General features: G+C 40.5%; 2 protein-coding genes across 3 annotated transcripts; both read left to right on the top strand.

The window, feature by feature from the left end:
* The first annotated feature begins 11,275 nt into the window (after positions 1-11,275).
* Positions 11,276-13,610, top strand: LOC133424111 (transcription factor Spi-C-like). 2 transcript variants are annotated; one of them, XM_061714540.1, is made up of 5 exons: positions 11,276-11,327; positions 11,449-11,536; positions 11,638-11,747; positions 11,863-11,962; positions 12,053-13,610. In XM_061714540.1, the coding sequence occupies exons 1-5, from the start codon at positions 11,289-11,291 to the stop codon at positions 12,532-12,534; spliced, it is 819 nt and encodes a 272-aa protein (XP_061570524.1). In that variant the 5' UTR covers positions 11,276-11,288; the 3' UTR covers positions 12,535-13,610. The 2 variants fall into 2 exon arrangements, with proteins under 2 accessions (XP_061570524.1, XP_061570523.1); XM_061714539.1 differs by having other exon boundaries at positions 11,860-11,962.
* A 425-nt stretch (positions 13,611-14,035) lies between these two features.
* spi2 (Spi-2 proto-oncogene) lies at positions 14,036-15,438 on the top strand. Its single transcript, XM_061715219.1, has 5 exons — positions 14,036-14,138; positions 14,221-14,304; positions 14,380-14,477; positions 14,563-14,716; positions 15,072-15,438. The coding sequence occupies exons 1-5, from the start codon at positions 14,036-14,038 to the stop codon at positions 15,377-15,379; spliced, it is 747 nt and encodes a 248-aa protein (XP_061571203.1). The 3' UTR covers positions 15,380-15,438.
* Positions 15,439-23,675: the final 8,237 nt, after the last annotated feature.

The following is a 23,675-nucleotide window of genomic DNA, read 5'->3' as shown; positions in this document are numbered from 1 at the left end:
CTTTGAGCGCCTCATCTGGTGAAAGGACCAGTGAGGTGATACACGGGTCCACCGGAGGCATGTGAACCAGGCCATGTTGCTCCGCCTGGCGCATGGAGGCCAAAGTCCTCGCATCCTTGCCATGGTAGGCAAACGCCTTTGGATCTGCCCAGCAGCGCTGCAGCTCCTGCAAAAAGGCAGGCGAGGGCGGGACATCAAAGGGTGGGGCTACAGGAGTCCGGCGAAAGAATGGGTTGCTCGCCGGTTGGGCAGCGGGCGCATCATCCAGCCCGACCTTAGCCAGGGCCGCACGCAGTGTTGCCTGCAAAGGGCAGGGGCCCTCTCCCACCTCAGTGCTCCCAGAGCTCCTGAGGGATGTCTCCGAGCCAGCCTCTGCCTGTATGCTAGCTGGGTCAACCACCAGACACGGCAGCTCAGGGGAGGGATACTCGCCAGAGCTAAACACACTGTCACGACCTTGAAACATGGAGTTTGAAGCCCTGGTAGACATAGCATCGTCTCCGAAATCTGACTCCCAGGGGACCGCCAGAGGTGGGGAGGGCAGAGCCCGCTCCCTCACTAAGGCCTTAAGCTGCTCCAGTTCAGCCCGTAAATCCTCCATCTCACTGCGTGAGGGAGCATCCTTCGCCTTCTTCTGCGTAGGGCCACTGCGCTCGTCATGGGGCCCCGCCCTGCGCTTGTCCCGGTGCTTTTTGCGGGAACCTGCACTGACATGAGCGGGCCCAGAGGGTGGGAGGTCGCTCCTAAAGAGGAGGCCTTCCACCTGACGCAGCCGTTCCTCTCTCACCGAGAGCGGCAAAATGCTGCAGTTGATGCAGGGGTCTGACAGGGCCTCCCTCAGGTGCCCCACCCCCAGACACTGGGGGCACAATTCATGGCCATCCTCTACCAACAGTAGAGTGCCACACGATGTACAAGCCATCATCGCTTCCTCCAAAAAATAAAATGGTCAAGTTAGGAAATCTGGGCGAGAACTGAGACTCGATCAGAACATCTAACAGACTCCTCACACCACTGTTTTTAATCCAAACACTTCAGTGTGGAGCCAGGCAATCCAGGCGAGAACTGTGGCCGCCACAGAACGCGTCCGGAACCTCTGGACTAGCTTTTTTTTTTTTTTTTTTTAATATATATATTTTTTTAAATTTATATATATATATATTTTTTTTTTTTTTTTTTAAAGCTTAAGTAAAAAATACTTACCAAATAATACCAAGCCAGGCTAGGAACCAACAGACGAGAGCAGTGGGCGGACCACTGAACGCGGCTGGGACATCTAGCATGTGGAGCAGAGGCGGATCTAGGGGGTGGCTACTTGGGCTCAAGCCCCGAATGTTTTTCCAAAAGCCCCGGATCTGAAAAAACAAAACAAAACAAAAAAAATCGTCTGGTCTAAATGTTCAATTCGGGCGCAGGCGCGGCGCGAACACCGCGGTGCCTTCTCGCGCGCCGCTGAGCTCGGTGGTGAAGCGGTCGCTCTGGGCGCAAAGCGCAGACCGAACCGGTGTTCTGTCGATTTCTGCTGCTTCGTCGAAAAATGCTACCACGGCATAAACCGATAGCGTCTATCTGTCGAGTTTTGCTACCCTATCAGAAAACGCTCCCTAATGGTTTTCTACCTTTGCAGAGCTACAATTTTACTGTGTTTCACTCCATAAACCACTTCCTTTCCCCCCCAAGTGGTCCTTGTCTCTTGCCAGGCCGTTATTGTAAATAAGAGTGTGTTATTAATGACCTGCCTGGTTAAATAAAGGAGAATGGCTTAATGAATATCAAATAAAGCGATAGAATTGTTTTTTTTTCCTCTTTATTGTATAATGTTCACAAAATGTAATGCAATTAATGTCATGGGTCGTGTATTTTGAATGATCAAATACTCAACATCCCATATTATCCATTTTAAATCAATATTTCAGGGGTAGCATAATTTAATAGTCCAGTAACGTCCTATCAAATAATGCTCCCGTCACTTAATGCATTCAGGTAAGATACTAATCACCTCACTGCCACTGCAGGATGAATGTCAGCATTCTTATACCTCAATTCATCCATTTTAAATCAATATTTCAGGGGTAGCATACGTTTTTACTAAAAACTCTTTTCCATTGTACATTTAACAGTGACATGTGGAATAAGTACAGTATAAAACAACAGATGTTTTCAGAGACACAGCTTACAAAAACATGTAGATTTTAATTCCTTTATTCATTGATTATTTAGAATGGACTGATTTTTTTAAGTTAATAATGGAAAACCGGAGCACCCGGAGAAAAACCCAAAATGTGTAACGTTTACTGAACGTGAATATAAACCTCTGTGATGCTCTTCATCTTGTTATTGTTGTTTACTTCGTGACAGCCTATTTGTTCTTGTACTCAGTCTAGATCTTGGACTGTCTTCTTGTGCTTGTACTGGCGCAGACATGCCGGGGTGAGGAACTTCTTGAATCGTCTCCACAAAGAAGGATTATATTCCATTTTGTAGTTTGGGTCTGAACCGGAGTCCTCTTTTATAACAGCATCCTGCGTTTCAGGGAGTTCTTCAATTACTTCAAATAGTTTCATATCCCCGTTATATACTGACCCGTTCTTCATTCTACGTCTCTGTTTCTTTGCTTTTTGTTCAGAAACCCCATCCTGTTCAGGGACCAATGCGGTTTCAGTGGTTGGTACCGGTTTGGACAACACTTCTGGTTCAGGGTCTCCCACTTTTGCAGCACCGACCTCAGACTGGTCACTTTTTTCATTGAGTTCCAACATAATGTTGTTTTCGGGTCCAGGCTCTGTTGGTGACGCTTTCTCTGTTTTTAGTTGAGAAATATCTTCTGGTTTGGAGACCAATTCCTTTTTATTGGCCCCCACCAGCTCAGAGACCCCCTCTGGTTCTGAAACTCCCACTTTTGTAGCCGACTCTTCTGTTGATGCACCATCTTCTGGTTGAGGGAGCTGTTCAGTGACCTGATTGGCCTTTCTCTTCTTTCTGCATCTCTGTTTCTTTGCTTTTTGTTCAGAAACCCCATCCTGTTCAGGGACCAATGCGGTGTCAGTGGTTGGTACCAGTTTGGACAACACTTCTGGTTCAGGGTCTCCCACTTTTGCAGCACCGACCTCAGATTGGTCACTTTTTTCCAACATATTGTTGTTTTCGTGTCCAGGCTCTGTTGGTGACGCTTTCTCTGTTTCTAGTTGAGAAATATCTTCTGGTTTGGAGACCGATTCCTTTTTATTGGCCCCCACCAGCTCAGAGACCCCCTCTGGTTCTGAAACTCCCACTTTTGTAGCCGACTCTTCTGTTGGTGCATCATCTTCTGGTTGAGGGAGCTGTTCAGTGACCTGATTGGCCTCTCTTCTTTCTGCGTTGACGCTTCCTGGCTTTTTTCTCAGAAACCCCATCTTGTTTTGCTATTTCCTGTGCATCCAGTTTAGAGATCAGATCAAGATTAGAGCTGGTCTCTTCAAGTTGCTTTTCTAAGTTCTGTATTCTGTCCAGGACTGACTTATGGGCCTCTGCGTGTTTGAACTTAATTTCATCGTCCTCTTCTTCAAGCGTTTTGGAGGACTGAAGTAGATTCTCAATAATGTCTTCGCACTGATTGAGTTCTTCGTAGACCAGCATGAACTGGCGTGCAGCCTCCAAACGAGTTTCAGCTTCTTTAGTTTTTTTCAAATAAACAAGCAAATCCTTCTCTGCTGAATCTGGTCGAGGGAGCTGTTCAGTGACTTGATTGGCATCCTCAGATTGTTCTGCCTTTCTCTTCTTTCTGCGTTGACGCTTCCTTGCTTTTTTCTCAGAAACCCCATCTTGTTTGTAAACCAATTGTGTTTCAGTGGTCTGTTTGAGCTCCAAGACCTGTTCTGGTCCTGACACTCCCACCTCTTGTCCAGAGACCCCCTGTGGTTCTGAAGTTTCTGTTTTTTCAACCAATTTTTCTGCAAATACATGGTTCCTGTCTGGAATAAAATCCTCTGATGTAGGGACTTCACTGTGGACTTCTTCTGAGACATTTTCAAAAGCAGAAACCTCAGTTTGAAATGAGACACTTATTATTTCTGAGAGGTTTTGTGTTGCAGAAGACTCAGGTTCATCTGCACTTATCTCAGACGTTTCCAGCGCAGACTTCAGTTGTTCTGTGAGTTCTGTAAACTTTAACTGTACACTTTGTTTTAGCATTTTCTGTGCATCCAGTTTAGAGATCAGATCAAGATTAGAGCTTGTCTCTTCTTCCAGTTGCTTTTTTAAGATCTCTATTTCGTCCAGGACTGACTTATGGGCCTCTGCGTGTTTGAACTTAATTTCCCCGTCCTCTTCTTCAAGCGCTTCTTCAGCTTCTTTAGTTTTTTTCAAATAAACAAGTGAATCCTTCTCTGCTGATTCTTTTAAGTGTTTTTCCCGATCGAGAAAGAAATCTTTTTTCGCCAGCGTCTCCTTAAACGTATCCAGCTCATCTAGTGGTCCATAGACGGGTAAATCTTCACCGGTGTTCCCCTGCTCCTGAGCAGAGGGTTGGTAGTCTGTCCTCTTTCTATTTTCATTTCCAGAGTCCACCTTTGCACGGGTAGCAGGGGCTCTGGGCTTTTCCAGCTTGATCTCCCTTCTTTGAGGAGTAATAACGGGAGTAGACGCCACCACATCGCTCCACAGACGTTTTCCTGCGGTACCGCTCATTGTTCTGGTTGTTTCTTTTTCAGTAAGAGCTTTTAAAAATATTGTTCAAATGTAGTTGGGTATGACTTTTGGAGTCCTAAAACCGTGGTGTGTGTTGTAGGAATTCTAAAAGGCTTGTGAGAGAATGATCAAATGCGCATTCTTTTATCTAGTAGGTTTAGTGATGTCATCAGGTTCCGTGATGTCATCAGGTTCCGTGATGTCATCAGGTTCCGTGATGTCAATTCTATGTGGAGGGCGGAGTCAAAAAGGGGACAGGCTTTGTAATTAACATCCCATATTATCCATTTTAAATCCATATTTCAGGGGTAGCATAATTTAATAGTCCAGTAACGTCCTATCAAATAATGCTCCCGTCACTTAATGCATTCAGGTAAGATACTAATCACCTCACTGCCACTGCAGGATGAATCTCAGCATTCTTATACCTCAATTCATCCATTTTAAATCAATATTTCAGGGGTTGCATAATTTGATAGTCCAGTAACATCCTATCAAATAATGCTCCCGTCACTTAATGCATTCAGGGCACGGGAAGCATCTAAAATGATCTCTGCTGGCCTGATACTGCGCCGCAAAATATCTAAATATCTTAAAATATTTGCCTGCGCCCAAATTGAAAATTTTTTAATTTCACCGTGCTGCGCTGTGACGAAATCTCGGCGGTGTCCAATAAGAGAGAAGGTGGTGGAGGGTGAAAAAAAACTTGCAGGTTGTAGATCAGAGACGATCAAGATGGAAGAAAAAATAATTTTGTCTGTGAGTCTGTGAGGAGCTGTGGGATACAAGACTGCAGGCCTATCGTGACCTCAATAAAAAGGGACAAAATTGGAGAGAAATCCCCCAAAATTTGGACATACCAGGTGTATTTAAAAGTGGTACACTTTTGGTAGTGGTAGAGAGCTTTTGCAAACCGAGCTGTAGCTACTCTACGTCCAAACGAGTGGGAAAACGGCGCTAGACCGGAAAAACTTTTTTTTTAACTTTTTCGGACGAAAGAAACCAGTTCAAGCAGCTGCTGACTATTGTAACATTTATATAGTAAAAAGGTCTGAATTTGTTGTCCAGTACTTTTTGTTCACATTTTCAACACCTGAGCACTGCCCCCCCCGGGGCTAAGCCCCGGATCTCCTGACATCCTAGATCCGCCCCTGATGTGGAGGAATCAGCCCAACAACAAACAATTCAAGACCGTTTGTGTGGCTGGGGAGCGAGCCAGCCCGACACACGGGCGCTCGATCCAGATGGAAAAAAGGGAGAGGTAAGATGGCTTGACAGCCACAGCCTTAGAGGGCACAACGTGCGCTCCGACCAAGAGTCACAGGCAGGCTGTCAAACACCACCAACCAGAGTTGAGCTTACCTCCCCGAACCTGCAGAAAATATAGATCCGAAACACGGATCTACGGAGCAATTAACCAGCGATGTACGTCAGGTTAACAGCGAGAAGATTCAAGAGGCCGGATGTAGTCTACCGGGCGGTATTTATAGACGCACAGGTAGCCTACACGTCACTCACGTGACACTGTTGTTATTAAATCTCGACCTGCGCGGAGCGCGAGGAGACATATCCACTCTGTTTACTGCCACTGGCAGTCTGGAAGGAATGAAACAGAACCACATTCATTGATGAAATGGCATAAGGGATGGAAAGGCAGGATGGCAGTTTTACAGGGGGGATGATTTGGACCGTTTGTATTTCAGGGGGGATGCCATCCCCCCTCAACTCGAGTACTCCATCCTGCCACCAGCTGGATGCTCAAGCCATGCTGTTGCAGGAGTCAGCTGGGTTATCTGTAACTTTTAAAAAGCATTCATGTTCACCACCAACAACACTTTTTGAGTTTGTTTTCCAGTGTTTTCCAGTGTTTTCTAGTGTTTTCCAGTGTTTTCCAGTGCTCTCACCCAGGACACCATCAGGTGACAGATAATGGTGATGCTCTGCGGTGACGCCATGAGTTCTGGTTAATAGACCGATCATACAAGTGTGGCTTAAACACTTCTTGATTTTCATCAAAGTGCCAGTAAATAAAGAAGAACAATGGGGTTGACTGTCCTGCGGTTAGCCTGCTGTTCCCACACCGCAGGCCGCGGACACGCAGCTATTAAAGCCAGAAGGGGAAGGAAAGTGCTTCATTGTTTGGAGAGATACGGCTGCAGCTCGTCTGCATGAGCTTTTCAGACAAACATCACCCTCTCTCTATCTTTTCATCCCTGTTTTTTTCTCCCTCACCAATTCCTCCTAAGCTAACCACACAATATACATACAATATATTTACTGGCACGAGAAGCGAACGAATAAATGGTTAACCAGTGAAAGATATGGTTCCAGGATTTGCGTTAAAATCTGAGTTTGTGTTGGCACCGTTAAAAAAACTTGTGCAATATTTACACGTTTAAACATCTTTAATATTATTCCAAAAAAAGATCACAAACAAGAGGATACAAATTATTCCCACCATCCACAAAGAAAATTAAGTTATAGTGAATAAAGATTATTTGAGTGTAAACTATGGCTTTAGTTGTTTCAGTGGTATAAGATATATCAGAAAACAGACAAGGAAAATAGAACACAAACTAATTATATAATTTAATACATCAGAACATATTAGAATAGAGTTGAACAATGAAGTAAATTAAGATCTGAAAATATCCAGAAGGATTAGAGTACAATCAACTGAGTAAAACAAAATAGCAACATCTATCTATCTATCTATCTATCTATCTATCTATCTATCTATCTATCTATCTATCTATCTATCTATCTATCTATCTATCTAGATAGATCTGTAGTTATTTAACCTTCCAGATAGCTAACAGTTATCTATCCACATAATGAGTTAGTTATTTATTTAGTTAGTGATCTAATTATCATTATCTATAAATAATATTATCAATAAATAATAGATTTATAGATAAGTCGTCTATCTAACATGTACATAGTAAATAACTATCTACATGACTAGTTAGCCATTTAGTTTTCTATCTAGACTACTGTTTATCAACTTAACCATCTAGTTACATCACTTAACTAGATAGTGAGATAACTAGTTATCTATCTACATAACTAACTATTTAATCCTTTAATTATCTAGATAGTCAACACTTATCTACCTGGATGATTTTGTCATTTAGTGATGGTTCAATAACTCTACAAAACCACTTCACCTTATAACTATCTAGATAACTATCCAGCTAGTTACCAGAATAGAATAGAATAGAATAGAATAGAGTAGAATAGAATAGAATAGAATAGAGTAGAATAGATCAGAATAGAATAGAATACAATAGAACAGAATAGAACCGAACAGAATAGAATAGAATAGATCAGAATAGAATAGAATACAATAGAACAGAATAGAATAGAAAAGAACAGCATAGAACAGATCAGAATAGAATAGATCAGAATAGAATACAATAGAAAGGAACAGAATAGAATAGAATAGAAAAGAACAGCATAGAACAGATCAGAATAGAATAGAATACAATAGAACAGAACAGAATAGAATAGAATAGATCAGAATAGAATAGAATACAATAGAACAGAATAGAATAGAATAGAACAGCATAGAACAGATCAGAATAGAATAGAATAGAATACAATAGAACGGAATAGAATAGAATAGAATAGAAAAGAACAGCATAGAACAGATCAGAATAGAATAGAATACAATAGAACAGAATAGAATAGAATATAACAGAATAGAATAGAAAAGAACAGAATAGAATAGAAAAGAACAGCATAGAACAGATCAGAATAGAATAGATCAGAATAGAATACAATAGAAAGGAACAGAATAGAATAGAATAGAAAAGAACAGCATAGAACAGATCAGAATAGAATAGAATACAATAGAACAGAACAGAATAGAATAGAATAGATCAGAATAGAATAGAATACAATAGAACAGAATAGAATAGAATAGAACAGCATAGAACAGATCAGAATAGAATAGAATAGAATACAATAGAACGGAATAGAATAGAATAGAATAGAAAAGAACAGCATAGAACAGATCAGAATAGAATAGAATACAATAGAACAGAATAGAATAGAATATAACAGAATAGAATAGAATAGAACAGAATAGAATAGAACAAATCAGAATAGAATAGAATAGAATATAATAGAATATAATAGAAAAGAACAGCATAGAACAGATCAGAATAGAATACAATAGAACGGAACAGAATAAAATAGAATAGAATAGAACAGCATAGAACAGATCAGAATAGAATAGAATACAATAGAACAGAACAGAACAGAATAGAATAGAATAGATCAGAATACAATAGAATACAATAGAACAGAACAGAACAGAATAGAATAGAATAGATCAGAATACAATAGAATACAATAGAATTGAATAGAAAAGAACAGCATAGAACAGATCAGAATAGAATAGAATAGATCAGAATAGAATAGAATAGAATACAATAGAACGGAACAGAATAGAATAGAATAGAAAAGAACAGCATAGAACAGATCAGAATAGAATAGAATACAATAGAACAGAATAGAATAGAACAAATCAGAATAGAATAGAATAGAATAGAATAGAAAAGAACAGCATATAACAGATCAAAATAGAATAGAATAGAATTGATTTGGGGCATTCACTTGTAGTTTTGTAAGTAAAATTGTTTCCATTATAGTTTAACACATTAGCTTTAGTCTTTTCAGGGATTTGAAAAAAAAGAAGATACCATTTTGACCTGATGATATCGTCCCTGGAGGAAATTTAAGACCTGATCATCTTTGTTTTACACAACATCTTTGTGTGTCCATGAGTTTCAGTTGGTTAAATACTGACACGGCTGCAGCCGCGAGCAATCCTGGAGAAACATGGTCACGAGTGGCACCATGAAACATAAATACAATACTGTCGGACAGATTAGTGTAAATATGAATAACAATGTCTTTTAACAAACATCAAACAAGCTCAGTATATGAATTCATCAAATGATCCCTGGTAGGATAACTGTTGATTCAGACTGTTAACAACATTAACAGGGAGCAGAAAGACCAGCATGGTGGAGCTCCCACTCCGTCCTCTGCAGAGCCAACAGCAGCCCACAGCTGTCAGGCTTCAGCTGCGGCCCGACAGCTTGCGGTTTCTAATTTATGGAGCTCAACCCTGAATGGAAGCAGGGAAACAAGGAGTGGGAGAGGGGACGAGGTTTGTGGTTCTTGGTTTTTATCAGCCTGCTGCACAGGCAGGAAACACACGTTAAACGCACGCTGTTTGCATTCTCACTAACACATATACATACACACAAGATCCCAGGGTTTGTTTGTTTTTTCTCTTTCTGTTGGCGCTTCAAGAAGAAATCTTTTTACTGAGAATTGGACTATAATTGAACTGAACTGGATTGTCTTTGGTTCGAATTTTTGGACTTGTCTTACTGGAAAGTGCCACAAGAAAAAACACACATTAAATCCACATATTGTGGGAAAAATCACACATTATGTGGACAAACATGATCCTATATAATAGAAATGCCATCACATCCACATGGAGTCATCTGAGCAAAAGGTGATGATGTACATATTCTTCATGCTATAATTTGTGCATCTCCATTTGGTTGTTTTCACGGATGTTTCCAGCTCAGCGAACAGGCCTGCCTGCCACCACACCGTCCCTGAGCCGAAAGGGGAACTTCAGGAACGAGTCAGTTGATATTTAAAACTGCGCCCTTGAGATAAATAACTTCTCAAAAAGCCAGTGTGTATTTGAACAGGAGGGTTGGCTTTGTGGGGAAAGGTAGACACGCAGTCAATTTAACTCTGGTCACCAGAGAATTAACCATTAACCTTTACAATCATGTTACCTGGATCACTCTGGTCCATTCAGAGGTTGGAAATGGCTTTTTTAGGCAAAACATGCGTGCAAACACATGCATGCAAAAAACTCACGTATAAGAAATTGAAGAAATTCATGTCCAGAAAATGTTTCTTTCTCCATTGGCAAATACTTTTTCTTGCTTAAAACAAGACTATTTTTAGGCTTATTTCTAGAAGGGTTATTTTTGCAGGGAGCTCTTTTAACCTGTGACAACAAAAGCATTAACTCCTGTTTTTTTTTCTTTTTTTACTGAATAGCTTTTTGTACTGTGCCATGGTAACAGAATAAATTGAACATTGGCTCATTTATTGCAATATCTTTCTTTGTTTTTGGGTAAATACCCCAATATAAACAAACCTCCTGCACTTCTATAGACACAAATATTTAGCTTTCCAAAAAAATTATATAACTGTGCAACCCTGAAGTGATATATATACAGATAAAAACAGATATCTCGCACACAGTAGGCTATGCAAATTATTGGGTCAGGCTGAGAATTAGTGGGATTCCTTGCTCAAGCTGACAGTAAAAGAGCTTTTTGTTGTTCATAGATTGTGATCTGCACATTAAGAGAGAGTGGTGCTGCGTGCTTCCAGAAAAGAAGAAGTGCTTGATGTTAACATATCTAAATTAATGGGCCACACAGCCTTTTTTTTTCTTTTTTTTTTTTAATGTGGTTGAGCCCTGAACAGGTAGTGGAGGTCTGCATCACACATACCGTATATATACCTGTGACAACCGTGCACCTGCAGTAGTGCAGCCACCTGTGGGGACAGAAATGGCATCAGCTGATGGAAACACTCAGACATATAAAATGGTGAGTTGTGCAGATGCTGCACATCTATAGATGCTTAGGAAAGCTCTTTTTCATTCTCATTTTTTAAATAAAAGAATATTAAGTTATAAAAGGGAATATTTTTCTTATGTGTCTGATCCAGATGTCTTTAGACCACGACATCAACCAACACTTCCAGGATGCAATCGATGTAATTCAGCAGCATTCACATAATTCATACTATGACCCAGGTACAAGTTCTGTTGCATTTATTCGATTCTGTCATCTGTTTTTAATATTTTAAGTACTAAAAGACTAATTTGTTGTGTTTGATGTTATTTTTTTCTTTCAGAATATGCATATTATGAGACTCTGGGCCCCATGCAGTGTCAGATCCCCTGCTGTGTTGTCACACACCAGTCTGACGTTCCAACGCCGGTGTATGAATGGACTGACACAACTGTAAGTACTTCAAAGAAAACAGAAAATATCAACATTTGTGTGTTATGAAAAAACAAAACAAAAGGAGCATTAAATGATGGAGATTTTAGATGAAATGTTTCTCTCACAACAGCAGTCCTGGCCTCAGGTCATGCCGAATGTCTCCATGAGTCACTCTGTGCAAAATGAACCCGCGCACTCCTACACCATCATACCGCCTCAGAGGAACAGCAAAGGTGATTGTGTTAGGGTCATCTGAAAAATGTGACATCATCTGAAAAACGTCTCAGTAATGGCTAAACAGGATCAATCTCTCATGCCGTCAGGTCGCAAGAAGCTCAGACTTTACGAATACCTCCACGAAGCCCTGAATGACCCCAACATGGGCGACTCAATCCAGTGGACGGACAGCGGCAGCGGAACCTTCCACTTTGTCTCCAAGAACAAGGAGAAGCTGGCCGAGTGCTGGGGTCAGCGCAAGGGCAACCGCAAGACCATGACCTACCAGAAGATGGCCAGAGCCCTGAGGAACTACAGCCGCACAGGTGAGATCGTCAAGGTGCGGCGCAAACTCACCTACCAGTTCAACCCAGACATCCTGCACAAGCTTTGCTCTGCACAGGCGCCCCTGCACCTGCCCTGCCGCCTGCAGGAGGAGGCCCGCGCCGCACAGCAGCAGAACCCGGCCGAGCAGAGCTACTGCCACTCTGAAGCCGCAGACTGGCAGAGCTGGTGCGTGCACTACCAGATGCAGGAAAACTATGACCTGGTCTCCAGCTTCACCTCACACACCTCGACTAAACTCTGATCTGAGAGGGACGAGAGGGAATTAAATAAAATGTTTAAGACTCAAAATTTCTGGATCCGTTTTCATATGTTGTAACTGTTAACATTAACTGCTTCAGAAATAAAATCCAGTTATTTCAGCTATTTGTGTAAATAATCTGTGACCATTAATTTAAAACAGTTAAGAGATATTTAGGTAAGAGCTTCCCCTGTCTAGCTGTAAATAACATTTCTAATGTACACTTTATTTTAACATTTTGACATTTGGAGAAAAATCTGTCCTGGTCTTAGAGGTTTTCAGACGAGGACCAATTTTTGGATTCATATTCAGTCCTGGATGTGTCATATAGTGTGTATTTTGTCTCTTTGTGGGTTGATTCTGTAAACTGTCCATCCAAATAAGTTGTTGTATTATTGTTGTTACAAGTTATTTTTAGCCTTCCCAGGTTTATATGAAGGAATTTCTCTGTAAATGAGATTTTTTTTTTTACATTGAAGGTTATAATTCAAAGGCTCTTTACTTAAAAGAAACCACAATTTAAATGTATGTAAATAACCATTTTTGAGCATTTATGTGGGCTTTACAGCTGATGCCGTTACCGCCATCATGTTGTAAAACATGAATTTCATCATTCCGCCTTTCCTGTAAAACAGAAAATAAGCAGCCGCTTAGCAGGTGCTTGAGTTTAAAGCTTAACTGTAGATCTTTGTTCAAATTAACATTATTTAAAAAAAAAGACTGTATAAATCCCTTTTAGTTGAATATTTGTGTTTCAGCTACTTTACTCTAAAATATACAAATGTATGTTTAAATGGATGTTAAAAAAAATGTAAAACATGTTAAATTTCACAGATCAGACAGCAGAGTTTCAATTATAACTGCATTTATTAATGAAAATAGTTATCTAAGTCTTGTTTATATGTTTCCTCTGCCTTGCACCAGTGATAAGCATTTTCCACACAAATTGAGTTGGGGTGTTTTTTTTATATATTGCTAAAGAAAAATGTCTGTTTTTACTGAATGTAATTTTTTTCATGAATGTATAGATTTATTTTCTACTATGCCTTTTTTCATTTGTTGTATATAAATCTCTTCAATACAACCAAAATACATACAATTTCTTCCTAACAATATGGTGTTTTTATTGAGTTGAAAACATTATTGCAGCCACACTTTTATAAAAAAAAAAAAAAAAAGAAAGAAAGTAAAGATTGTGTTGAAATGTTTGGCCGTGTCTCCCCTGAAATGAAATATTACAACGGGCCCACGAAATTTGAAATTAAGACACATCCTGTGAGGAAAAACATGCCAGCAAGTGTGTTTTTCCTGAAAAGAGCGCTGCGCGGAGGCCGCCTCCAGGCCGGGTCTTATCTGCTGCAGCGGGGAGGATGTGGTCAGTGCTGGGAGGCTTTGTTGATGCGTTGACTGGTGGCGGCGCTGGAGCTTTGAGGGATGGGTGGTCATTGTTCCTGTGAGCCCTGGGTACAGCAGACGTTGGGTGATATGCAGACAGCCTGCTTCCATGGGGGGTATAATAAGGGTCCCGGGACCTGAGCGTCTCAAAGTCAAGCTGAAACACTCCCCAACTGCAAGGACTGAGTTGAAGCTGATCATCATCAGTGATGGTAAACAGCAGACTTACAGCACTGGAATATTTCTCTTTCAAACAATCACAAAGTTGGTTTTGAATTATTTATCTTTATCATAATTCTTTTCAGGACACTCAGACTGACTTGGAGGTGATCTTGGAGTTTCTAGAGGAGTACTACAGACAGAATTCTGCAGAAAATGGTAAGAAATATAGATAACTTTGAACTTCATGACTTCATTTGAGCACAGTTTGTTGATAAACTTTCACTTTTCCAGTGAACAAGGTGTCCTGCAGCGCAGGTATTCCTGTGGACAGGAGACTTCTGTCCGTAGATCCAACCTACGAGCAACGCTGGACATACCACGATGCATCTGTAAGCTTGTTCATGTGTCCAAAGACATAAACCTGCAGAGTGACATTCTGCTGCTGATGTGTTTTTATTTTTTCCTCCATCTAAGGCCATAAAACCCGCATCTCTGCCCTTCCTGGCACATGATGCTCAACCAGCCTTGGGCCAAAACACAACAGCGACATTGTCAGAGCACGGGTCACTCCCAAACTTCATGTCAACAAGACAATCAAGCAGACACCCAACCGCAGCAGCAGGGAGTGGTGAGTTCTCCTTTTCTAGCCATTAGATACTGTTATTATCACAGTTGCTATTAACATGAGGGAAACAATACCAAGAGAGCAAATAAGAGACCTTCCCTTTACTGTAAAAAAAAAACAACAACCCAAAAACAATGGAGCTTTATATGGGTTAGTCCAATAACTGATTTACATATCTATCAGATAACCACAGTGTTTACAACTTTAGCCTCTCCATGAAAAGAAATCCCATCACTGAAGAGATTTTCTGGGAATTGCTGCCATTCAGGAAATGATAACCTGGATTAACTGCTTTGGCACAGCTGCAGTGGATATGTTTTACTTGAAATCCTTTCATCATTCGTTCCTCTGTTTGCAGGTAGAAAGGTGCGCCTCTTTCACTTCCTGTTTGAGATGCTGGAGGATCCAAGCATGACACACTGCCTGTCGTGGGTGCCGGCGGCCAGCGGCGTTTTCCGCTTCTCCTCCAGGAACAAGGACCAGGTGGCAGCGCTCTGGGGGCAGAGGAAGGGCAACAAGAGACCCATGACCTACCAGAAGATGTCCCGGGCGCTCAGGAACTACGCCCGGTCCGGAGAAATCTTCAAGGTGAAGAAGAAGCTCACCTATCAGTTCAGCCAGGACACTCTGTTGTTGCTACAGATGCGTCATCAAGGACGTTTGTAGATTTTATGCACTTACAGTATCTCATCCTTATGTGCGCAACTTTTTTTTTTAATGTTTGTAAATTGGGAACATTATAAGAATATTCACTTTCTTGTGATACAGAGAAAAAAATATTTTAGAGGAGGAAGGGAAGATTTTTTTTTCATTATGAACTTCGAGAAAAAAGTCGAAATGTCGAGAAAAAATTCGAAATGTCGAGATTAATGTTGAAGTACAATTTCGAGAAAAAAGTCAAAATGTTCAGAAAAAAGTCCAAATTTTGTGAATAAAGTTGAAATGTTGAGAAAAAAGTCAAAATGTCGATAAAAAAGTCGAAATGTTGAGAAAAAAGTCGAAATGCTGAGAAAAAAGTTGAAATGTTGAGATTAATGTTGAAGTACAATTTCAAGAAAAAAGTCGAAATGTTGAGAAAAAAGTCAAAATTTTGTGAATAAAGTTGAAATGTTGAGAAAAAAGTCGAAATGCCGAGATTAATGTTGAAATACAATTTCGAGAAAAAAGTCGAAATGTCGAGAAAAAAGTCAAGATTTCGTGAATAAAGTTGAAATGTTGAGAAAAAAGGCGAAATTTCGACTTTATTCTTGAAATAGTATTTCAACATTAATCTCGACATTGGCGCACAATAGTGCACAATAAAAAAAAATCTTCCCCTCTCAAAATATTTTTTCTCCTGCATGGCCCTAATACTCTTCCGTATTTATGTGATACATTTACTCATGTTTTGTAGTCAGAGGTGATGCTCAATTATATTTTCTACACTTTTTAAAAAAAATTCTGTGAAAACCTGTTTACTATGATCTAAAATTAAAGATATATCTGTGGACATTTTTTTATACACTGCTGGTTGTTGTTTTACTTACAAACAAATTAATTTGCTGCATAAAAAAGCAAAAATCCTTCCAAAGTAAAATAAAAGGATTTTCACTCAATAAAATATTTATAACTCTGGAGGGATGCAAAGGTTTTTGGTCACTGTAATCTACCTGATCATTTGCATACCCCACCACACCCCCACCCCCTCTTCCGTGTACTGACTCTATCTCTATTTGTAAAGAAAAAATGTTTCTATGCTTTCAAAGCACCACCTCATACTTCTTTGACGTTAATAGCTTATTAACAATAGTTGAACTTTAATTCTGTCACAATAGATCCAGTAAACCTTGTTTGTACAGAATAATGTCACTGTTATTCTCTCCGGTTGTCATTCATTCTCTAGTCTATCATGAGAGGAGGTGAAAATATTTTCAAATAATACTCCACCACAGATTTCTTCATTTTTTGTAACTTTTCTGAAAACATACATAAATGAGGACAGTTTGTTTTTTAAGGTATTTCATTTAGCTATCATAAATTCTGAGCTTGCCTGATGTGATTAGTGTTTTTTATTGTTGCTTTTATTGCAGAAACTTACAAAAATTTCGATGAAACTCAGTGGGGAGTTGCTGCTCAGGAAATGCAAGAACACGCTCCATTTGTGGACCTTTTACTCATCCTCTCGCCAACATTTAAGCTTACAGACGTTACTTAGATTTAGTATGCAAAACGCCTCCTTGAATGATTGAGAAAATATAATACAGGTCCGTTATTGTGGATTAAAGGCTCCTGCACACCCACTGATACCGCAGCTGATGTGAAACTAAGCCACTAAGCTCAGTGAACATCTGTCAAAGGTGAACAGAAGTTAATCTTAACTCAGAACAACTAAAAGTGAGGAGGGCCACGTGATGCGGAGGGAGTAGGAGCGTCTGAGTCGAGCTCCCGGACTAAACACGATTTTGAACATTTCAGAGATAATTTAATGCAGCTGAAACAGTACGACCAGGGAAGTAATGTCATTGCGTGAATTTTGGGCTAAGGAACCTGAAAACAGACAAGTTTTACGACATAATTCTCGAAAAAGTCAGCCGGGATCAGCGCCGAGCGGTTCAGGCGGTATGGCGGAGAGCGAGGACACAGATGGCCTGGTGGCAAAGATAAGTGAAGGAGTATTCGCCAAACTCAGCACGAGTCTGGATATGAAACTTGACCAGATAGCCAAATCAGTGAGCTCGGTGTGCGAAAAGGTAAAAGCTGTTGAAAGAAGAGTGGAAGACGCGGAGCAGAGAATTTCCGACACAGAAGACACGGTGTCGCAACTGCAAGCTCAACTTCAGCACACCGAGGCGCGGCTGAGCGAGGCCATTAACAGGCTAGAAGACCAGGAGAACAGGTCCAGACGTAATAACATTAAAATCGTCAACCTGCCAGAACGCACCGAGGGCGCCAACGCAAAGGACTTCCTCGAGACGTGGCTGCCAAAGACCCTGAAGCTCACGGTGAAAAACGACCGGATCAAGATGGACACGTGTCACCGCACTCCAGCGCAGCCGCGGCCGGAGGCAACGAGACCGAGGATCATATACATCCGGCTCCACAACTACGCGGACAAGCAGCTCGTCATGCAAAAGGCAAGAAGCATGGGAGAAATCCGGGAATCCGGGAACCGCATTCATCTCTTTGAAGATTTTTCACCCGCGGTGGAGAAAAGGCGACGTGAGTTTCTGGAGGCAAAAAAGTCACTCCAAGCGCTGGGGATTCCCTACAGGATGCTCTTCCCCGCTGTGCTGCGCATTGCACATGACAACAAGGTCCAGCTCTTTAAAACTGCAGCTGAAGCACAGAGGTATGTGGAGGAGCTGCAGAAAGACAAGACGGGTGGGACAGCTGCAAGGTAATCTGGAGTAATTAAGCCAACGTGTTCACCATGGTCAGGCAGCTGACACTTTTTTATATAAAAGGAAGTTAATAGACATTATCGGTGCAGACATGGACTGTGATTATTGGAAGCTTGGGTTGATTTCTGATGATTGAACACAGAGGAGTGCGTTATTTTACTAACATTTGTTTGTATTTACTGTGAGGAAACAGACAAAAATGGGGAAACATTTAAAAAAAAATTTTTTTTTTTTTTAGTACATGTATGATCCACTGCTCTTTTGGTTATTATATCCTGTGACTACAACAGTTTTATTTTATTTTGACACTGATGGCAGGGGTTTGTTTACTCCAGGTTATGTGACATATTCCTCCTCTGTTATTTGCCTGCAGGACCAGAAAGGTAACATTTAAGTTGGTGACGATTACTGAATAATTACTATCTCTGAAAGATGTCTTTACATTATATAGAGTCTGGGGAGCTCTATCTCATCCTACTCATGTTTGATTCGAGGTTAGATTAGGAGGCCTCACATGCGCCCTACAGATAGGTTAATGTTACAGCAGGTATGTGTATGGTTAAAATGTTTTTTGTTGTCTAGTGTAGTTAAATGTCTGTTTTTGTTTTCCACCACCAGAAGGGAATTTCTATATAAGATAGGTAGGCTAGGGTTAGATAATACAGATGCTCAGAGCTCCATCGGAAAGACAGGGTCCATATATGACACCAGGAAAAAGTGGTAAATGGTAGGTGTAAATAGCATTAAATTCTGCACATTTAACGTAAAAGGGATCCACAATCCAATAAAGCGGAAGAAAATATTAAGCTTTCTCAAGAAGGACAAAGTACAAATTGCTTTCTTACAAGAAACCCATTTAGTGGATAAAGAGCACATGAAACTGAAAAGAGACTGGGTGGGTCAGGCCTTTTACTCATCATTCACCTCTAACAGCAGAGGAGTTGCCAATTTGATCCACAGGGCCACACCATTTGTTCTTAACACATGCAAGACAGATCCTGAGGGGAGATACGTCCTTGTCCATGGTACAATTTATGGTACACATATTACTATGATGAACATATATGCTCCTAATCCACCGCCTCCCTCATTTTGGACCAATGTAGCAACAGTATTGGAGGAATACAAATGCCCCCTCACAGTACTGGGCGGCGACTTTAATAGCTGTTTAGACAACAAATTAGACAGGTCCACAGCAAATACACATAGACAAACAGGTACAGGTGCTCCACTAGTTAAAATGTTAGATGATATTGATCTGAAAGATATATGGAGAACTTTAAATTCTTCAGTTAGGGACTTCACGTTCTACTCTAATCCGCACAATTCGTATTCACGAATTGACTATTTCTTCATACCGCCGCAAATTATAGGACAAGTGACTGCATGCAGTATAGGATCTATTCATATTAGTGATCATGCCCCAGTCTATTTAGAATTGGCCATTAGTGAGTACACAATGGGCAGGCAAAGATGGCGATTTCCATCATATTTACTTAACGATAAGGATTTTAAAAAGAAGATGGAAGCAGAGATAAAACAATTTTTTGATATGAATGACAATAGTGAAACAAATCCTGAATTTCTTTGGGAATCTGCAAAGGCCTATATCAGAGGATTCACCATTTCATATATGTCACACCGGAAAAAATCATTGTTGCTGAAGCAAAACGAACTGGAAGCAGATTTGAAAAAGGCAGAAACGACTCATAAATCTAATCCAACTAGAACTAACCTCATTAGAATACAAACTATTAAAGCGTCACTAAATTCAATATTGAACGAGAAGGCCTCCAGATCATTATTTTATCAAAAGCAACGACTGTACGAATATGGGAATAAACCTAGTAAATATCTGGCACGCCTAATTAATCAGAAGCAAAATTATAACACAATAGCAGGGATCAGAGATGTGGGAGGGAAAAGACATTTTGATAGGAAAAACATTAATTCGGTCTTTGTATCATTTTACAAGTCATTATATAAATCTGACAATAACGGCACTAAAGATGAACTCGACAAATTCTTTTCGAAAATTAAATTACCAACTTTGACTGAAGAGCAACAGAAAGTTCTGGGTGAACCCATTCAGGAAAAGGAAATTTTAGAGGCAATAGCGCTAATGCGCAGTGGAAAATCTCCAGGCCCAGATGGGATGCCGGTGGAATGGTTCAAGGCTTTTAGGGACAAGCTCACTCCCTATCTGGCTAGAACCTATAACTATAGTTTTGATACAGCCCACCATCTGCCTGAAACAATGACATTAGCCAATATTAGCCTGATTCTGAAAAAAAACAAGGACTCTGAAGACCCAGCTTCTTACAGGCCTGTGTCGCTCATTAATGTAGATGCAAAGATTTTGGCTAAGGTCTTGACTTTAAGGCTGGAACCTCTAATATCAGTATTAGTAAAACCTGACCAAACGGGCTTTATTAAAGGTAGAAGTTCCTCTAACAACATCAGGAGGATTCTGAACATAATACAGCTGGCCAGTGATGATGATATGCATGGACTAGTGGTATCTCTAGACTCACTAAAAGCATTTGACAGGGTGGAATGGCCTTTCCTTTTTTATGCTATGGGAAAATTTGAAGTAGGCACAGGCTTTATTGACTGGGTGAAGTTGCTGTACTGCTCCCCTAAAGCGGCGGTGATTACCAACTCTTACTGCTCAGATCCATTCCCACTTGAGCAAGGTACCCGTCAAGGGTGCCCGCTGAGCCCCCTCCTGTTTGCTCTGGCCATCGAGCCTCTAGCAGAGCTCATTAGATCTACCACAACGATTAGAGGATTTAATGTTAAAGGCACAGTGCATAAAATTTCTCTGTATGCGGACGACGTCTTGCTATACTTAGTCGATTTACACACAACCATACCATGTCTGCTTGAATGTTTACAACAATTTGGACACATTTCAGGCTTTAAGGTTAATTTATCAAAAACGGAGGCTATGCCTATTGGTGCTTTGACGGGTTGTGCCCCACCTAGTGGATTTCCTTTTCAATGGTCACCTAAGGAGATAACATACCTTGGAATCAGAATCAGTCCCTCTCTGAAAAAACTGGTCAAGCTTAACCTTAAGCCAATCATAACACGCATTAGGGAGGACTTACACAGATGGGGAACCTTACCTGTCTCCTGGCTGGGTAGGATAAGCATACTCAAAATGAACATATTACCTAGGTTATTGTACCCTCTACAGATGTTGCCAAACTCAATTCCCAACAGTTTTTTCATAGACTTGGATAAAATGTTTACACAATTCCTTTGGCAAGGTAAAAAGGTAAGAATGAAAATAGGCAAACTGCAAAGAAGCAAAGAACAAGGTGGACTGGGGGTCCCAAATATGCGGTCATACCACTGGGCAGCACAACTTCAGTACATATATGAATGGGTGAATCCAGACATTACAAATACATGGATCGATATAGAGTCTAGAAACTGTGGCCTACTGGCACTTAAGGACTGTCCTTTTGTGAATTACAAAAAAGTAAAATTAGGAGGTACAAAATAACTTTATTGTTTTGAATACATTGAATACATGGAACAAGATTAAGGTTTGCTTCAAACTTAAAAACCATTTTTCACTCCTGGCTCCCATATGGAGGAATCCAGATTTTCCTCCCTCATGTCAGGATCCAGTGTTTAAACTCTGGCAGGAGAATGGCCTAGACCAGCTTGCTAAACTTTATGAAGGAGGAACATTGGAGTCTTTTGAGGGCTTAAAAAGTAAATATTCTTTACACCAGTCTCATTTCTATCGCTACCTGCAAATAAGACATTATATACCAAAAAACCTACATGCCCCAAATGAGTCTTTTTTGGAAAATATTCTTAAACAATCCATTCCGCAAAGATTTATCTCTCATGTTTATGAAACCTTTGGCCTAAATTCTAATTACTCTACTGATCACATCCGTAGGCTATGGCAGAGTGATATGGATTGTGAGATAGATGAGGATGACTGGGCAGCGGTTATAAGAAATACACTCACTATTCTGAGCTGTAATGCTGATAGAGAGAGACAATTTAAAATATTACATAGACTCCATTTTACACCACTACTGAGGAGCAGACTCGGTCTGGCCTCTCCTAACTGCCTTAAATGTGACACTGAAGTGGGCACATATGTACATATGTTTTGGAAATGTGTAAAGGTACAAAAATTCTGGGGAGAAGTGAAGGATGAAGTGGTTACTTTGGTTGGATATGATTTAGAACTGTCACCTCTGCAGTATGTTTTGGCAGCTAAAGCAGACAGTGCAAGAAATGCCCACAATGCTAAATTGATTGGAATAGATAGCAAGGAAGGCTATTCTCACTTTCTGGATTTCCAAGGATGCTCCGACACTGGACGATTGGTATAAGGAAGTACTGAGAGTACTCCCTCTGGAAAAACTGACCTATACCCTCCACGACAATGTCAAGGGATTTATCAAAATATGGCAGCCCGTTCTGGACAAAGTGGACCCCCTTGGAGTGAACTTTGGTTTACCTAGCTAACATGTGAAATAATTACAGCATGCCCTAGCAATATCATTATGCCAGCCTGATGGTGTGTGTTTTATTTTGTCTAGTTTTTATTATTTCCGTATCTGTCTTACTCTGCCCCACTACTACTTTTTGTTTTGTCTTTTTTTTTTTTTCCTTACTGGGGTATTATGTCTGTTTAGTGTGTCCTGCTGAGTTGTGTTCTCCCATTAAAATGTTAAATTTTGGGGAGGGAAAAAAAAAAAAAAAGTGGTTCTATAAAAATGCTGAACAGATATACTTGTAATGCTGTCAGAACCTCAATAAAGAGAAGTTTAAAAAAAAAAAGAACAACTAAAAGTGATTAATCAAATGATTACAATTAATAATGCGAGCAAACAAATAAACCAGAGCAATCAAATTACATCATTACTGGAGAGAGGGAGTGAAAGGTAAGTCCATGCACGGCCACTTAATCCTCCTGACACATATTCTGTTTTTCTTTTTAAATACTTTCTATTAGAAAGAAAAGGACTCTTCTCCCCCGGCGGTCTGAAGTGGTCGTTGACCTGTTGGTCAGCTGTAAACCAGAGGGTGTCAGTGTCGGCCTTTTCAGCGCCTCCAGAGACTTGTACGTTCTGCCTGTGCGGCGTGACCTCATCACTAAACTGCCTCTGTGATGTGAAGTCGCTCCTGTCCCAGGGAAATACCAAATGGTTTTGTGCTCTTTGTGGCGACCCACATGATACTTTCCTAAGCCGAGTATTTACTGCTGGAGCCCACCCCCCGGTTATAAATGGGCTAACTGAGGTGGGGACGTCTGCTACGGAGAAAGGCCACAAACAGAAAGTTAGTTTGAACCTCCAGATCACATCAGGATGAAGTGCTTTAGTTTAAACAACGTTGGTACATTTCTGACACGTAGACAGAGGTGTCAAAAGTATTCACAGTCATTACTCATGTAGAAGTATAGATACTAGAGTTTAAAAATACTCCTGTAGAAGTTGAAGTATCAACTCAAGTTTTTTACTCAAGTAAAAGTATAAAAGTACTGGTTTCAAAACTACTTCAAGTATAAAAGTAAAAGTAATGTAAGGGGGAAAAAAGCCATT

Source organism: Cololabis saira, chromosome 23 (assembly GCF_033807715.1).
Source record: "Cololabis saira isolate AMF1-May2022 chromosome 23, fColSai1.1, whole genome shotgun sequence".
NCBI lineage: Eukaryota > Metazoa > Chordata > Actinopteri > Beloniformes > Belonidae > Cololabis > Cololabis saira.
Note: the sequence above shows the minus strand (reverse complement) of the source record. Positions and strands in the feature narration are given on the sequence as shown.

Bases quoted from the DNA above. Each gene is read 5' to 3' on its own strand.
- LOC133424111 (XM_061714539.1), top strand. From the start codon at position 11,289: ATGGCATCAGCTGATGGAAACACTCAGACATATAAAATG. The intron at 11,328-11,448 runs GTGAGTTGTGCA...TGTCTGATCCAG, and splicing joins ACACTCAGACATATAAAATG to ATGTCTTTAGACCACGACAT. The intron at 11,537-11,637 runs GTACAAGTTCTG...TTTTTCTTTCAG, and splicing joins TAATTCATACTATGACCCAG to AATATGCATATTATGAGACT.
- spi2 (XM_061715219.1), top strand. From the start codon at position 14,036: ATGGGGGGTATAATAAGGGTCCCGGGACCTGAGCGTCTCAAAGTCAAG. The intron at 14,139-14,220 runs GTAAACAGCAGA...ATCTTTATCATA, and splicing joins GCTGATCATCATCAGTGATG to ATTCTTTTCAGGACACTCAG. The intron at 14,305-14,379 runs GTAAGAAATATA...TCACTTTTCCAG, and splicing joins ACAGAATTCTGCAGAAAATG to TGAACAAGGTGTCCTGCAGC.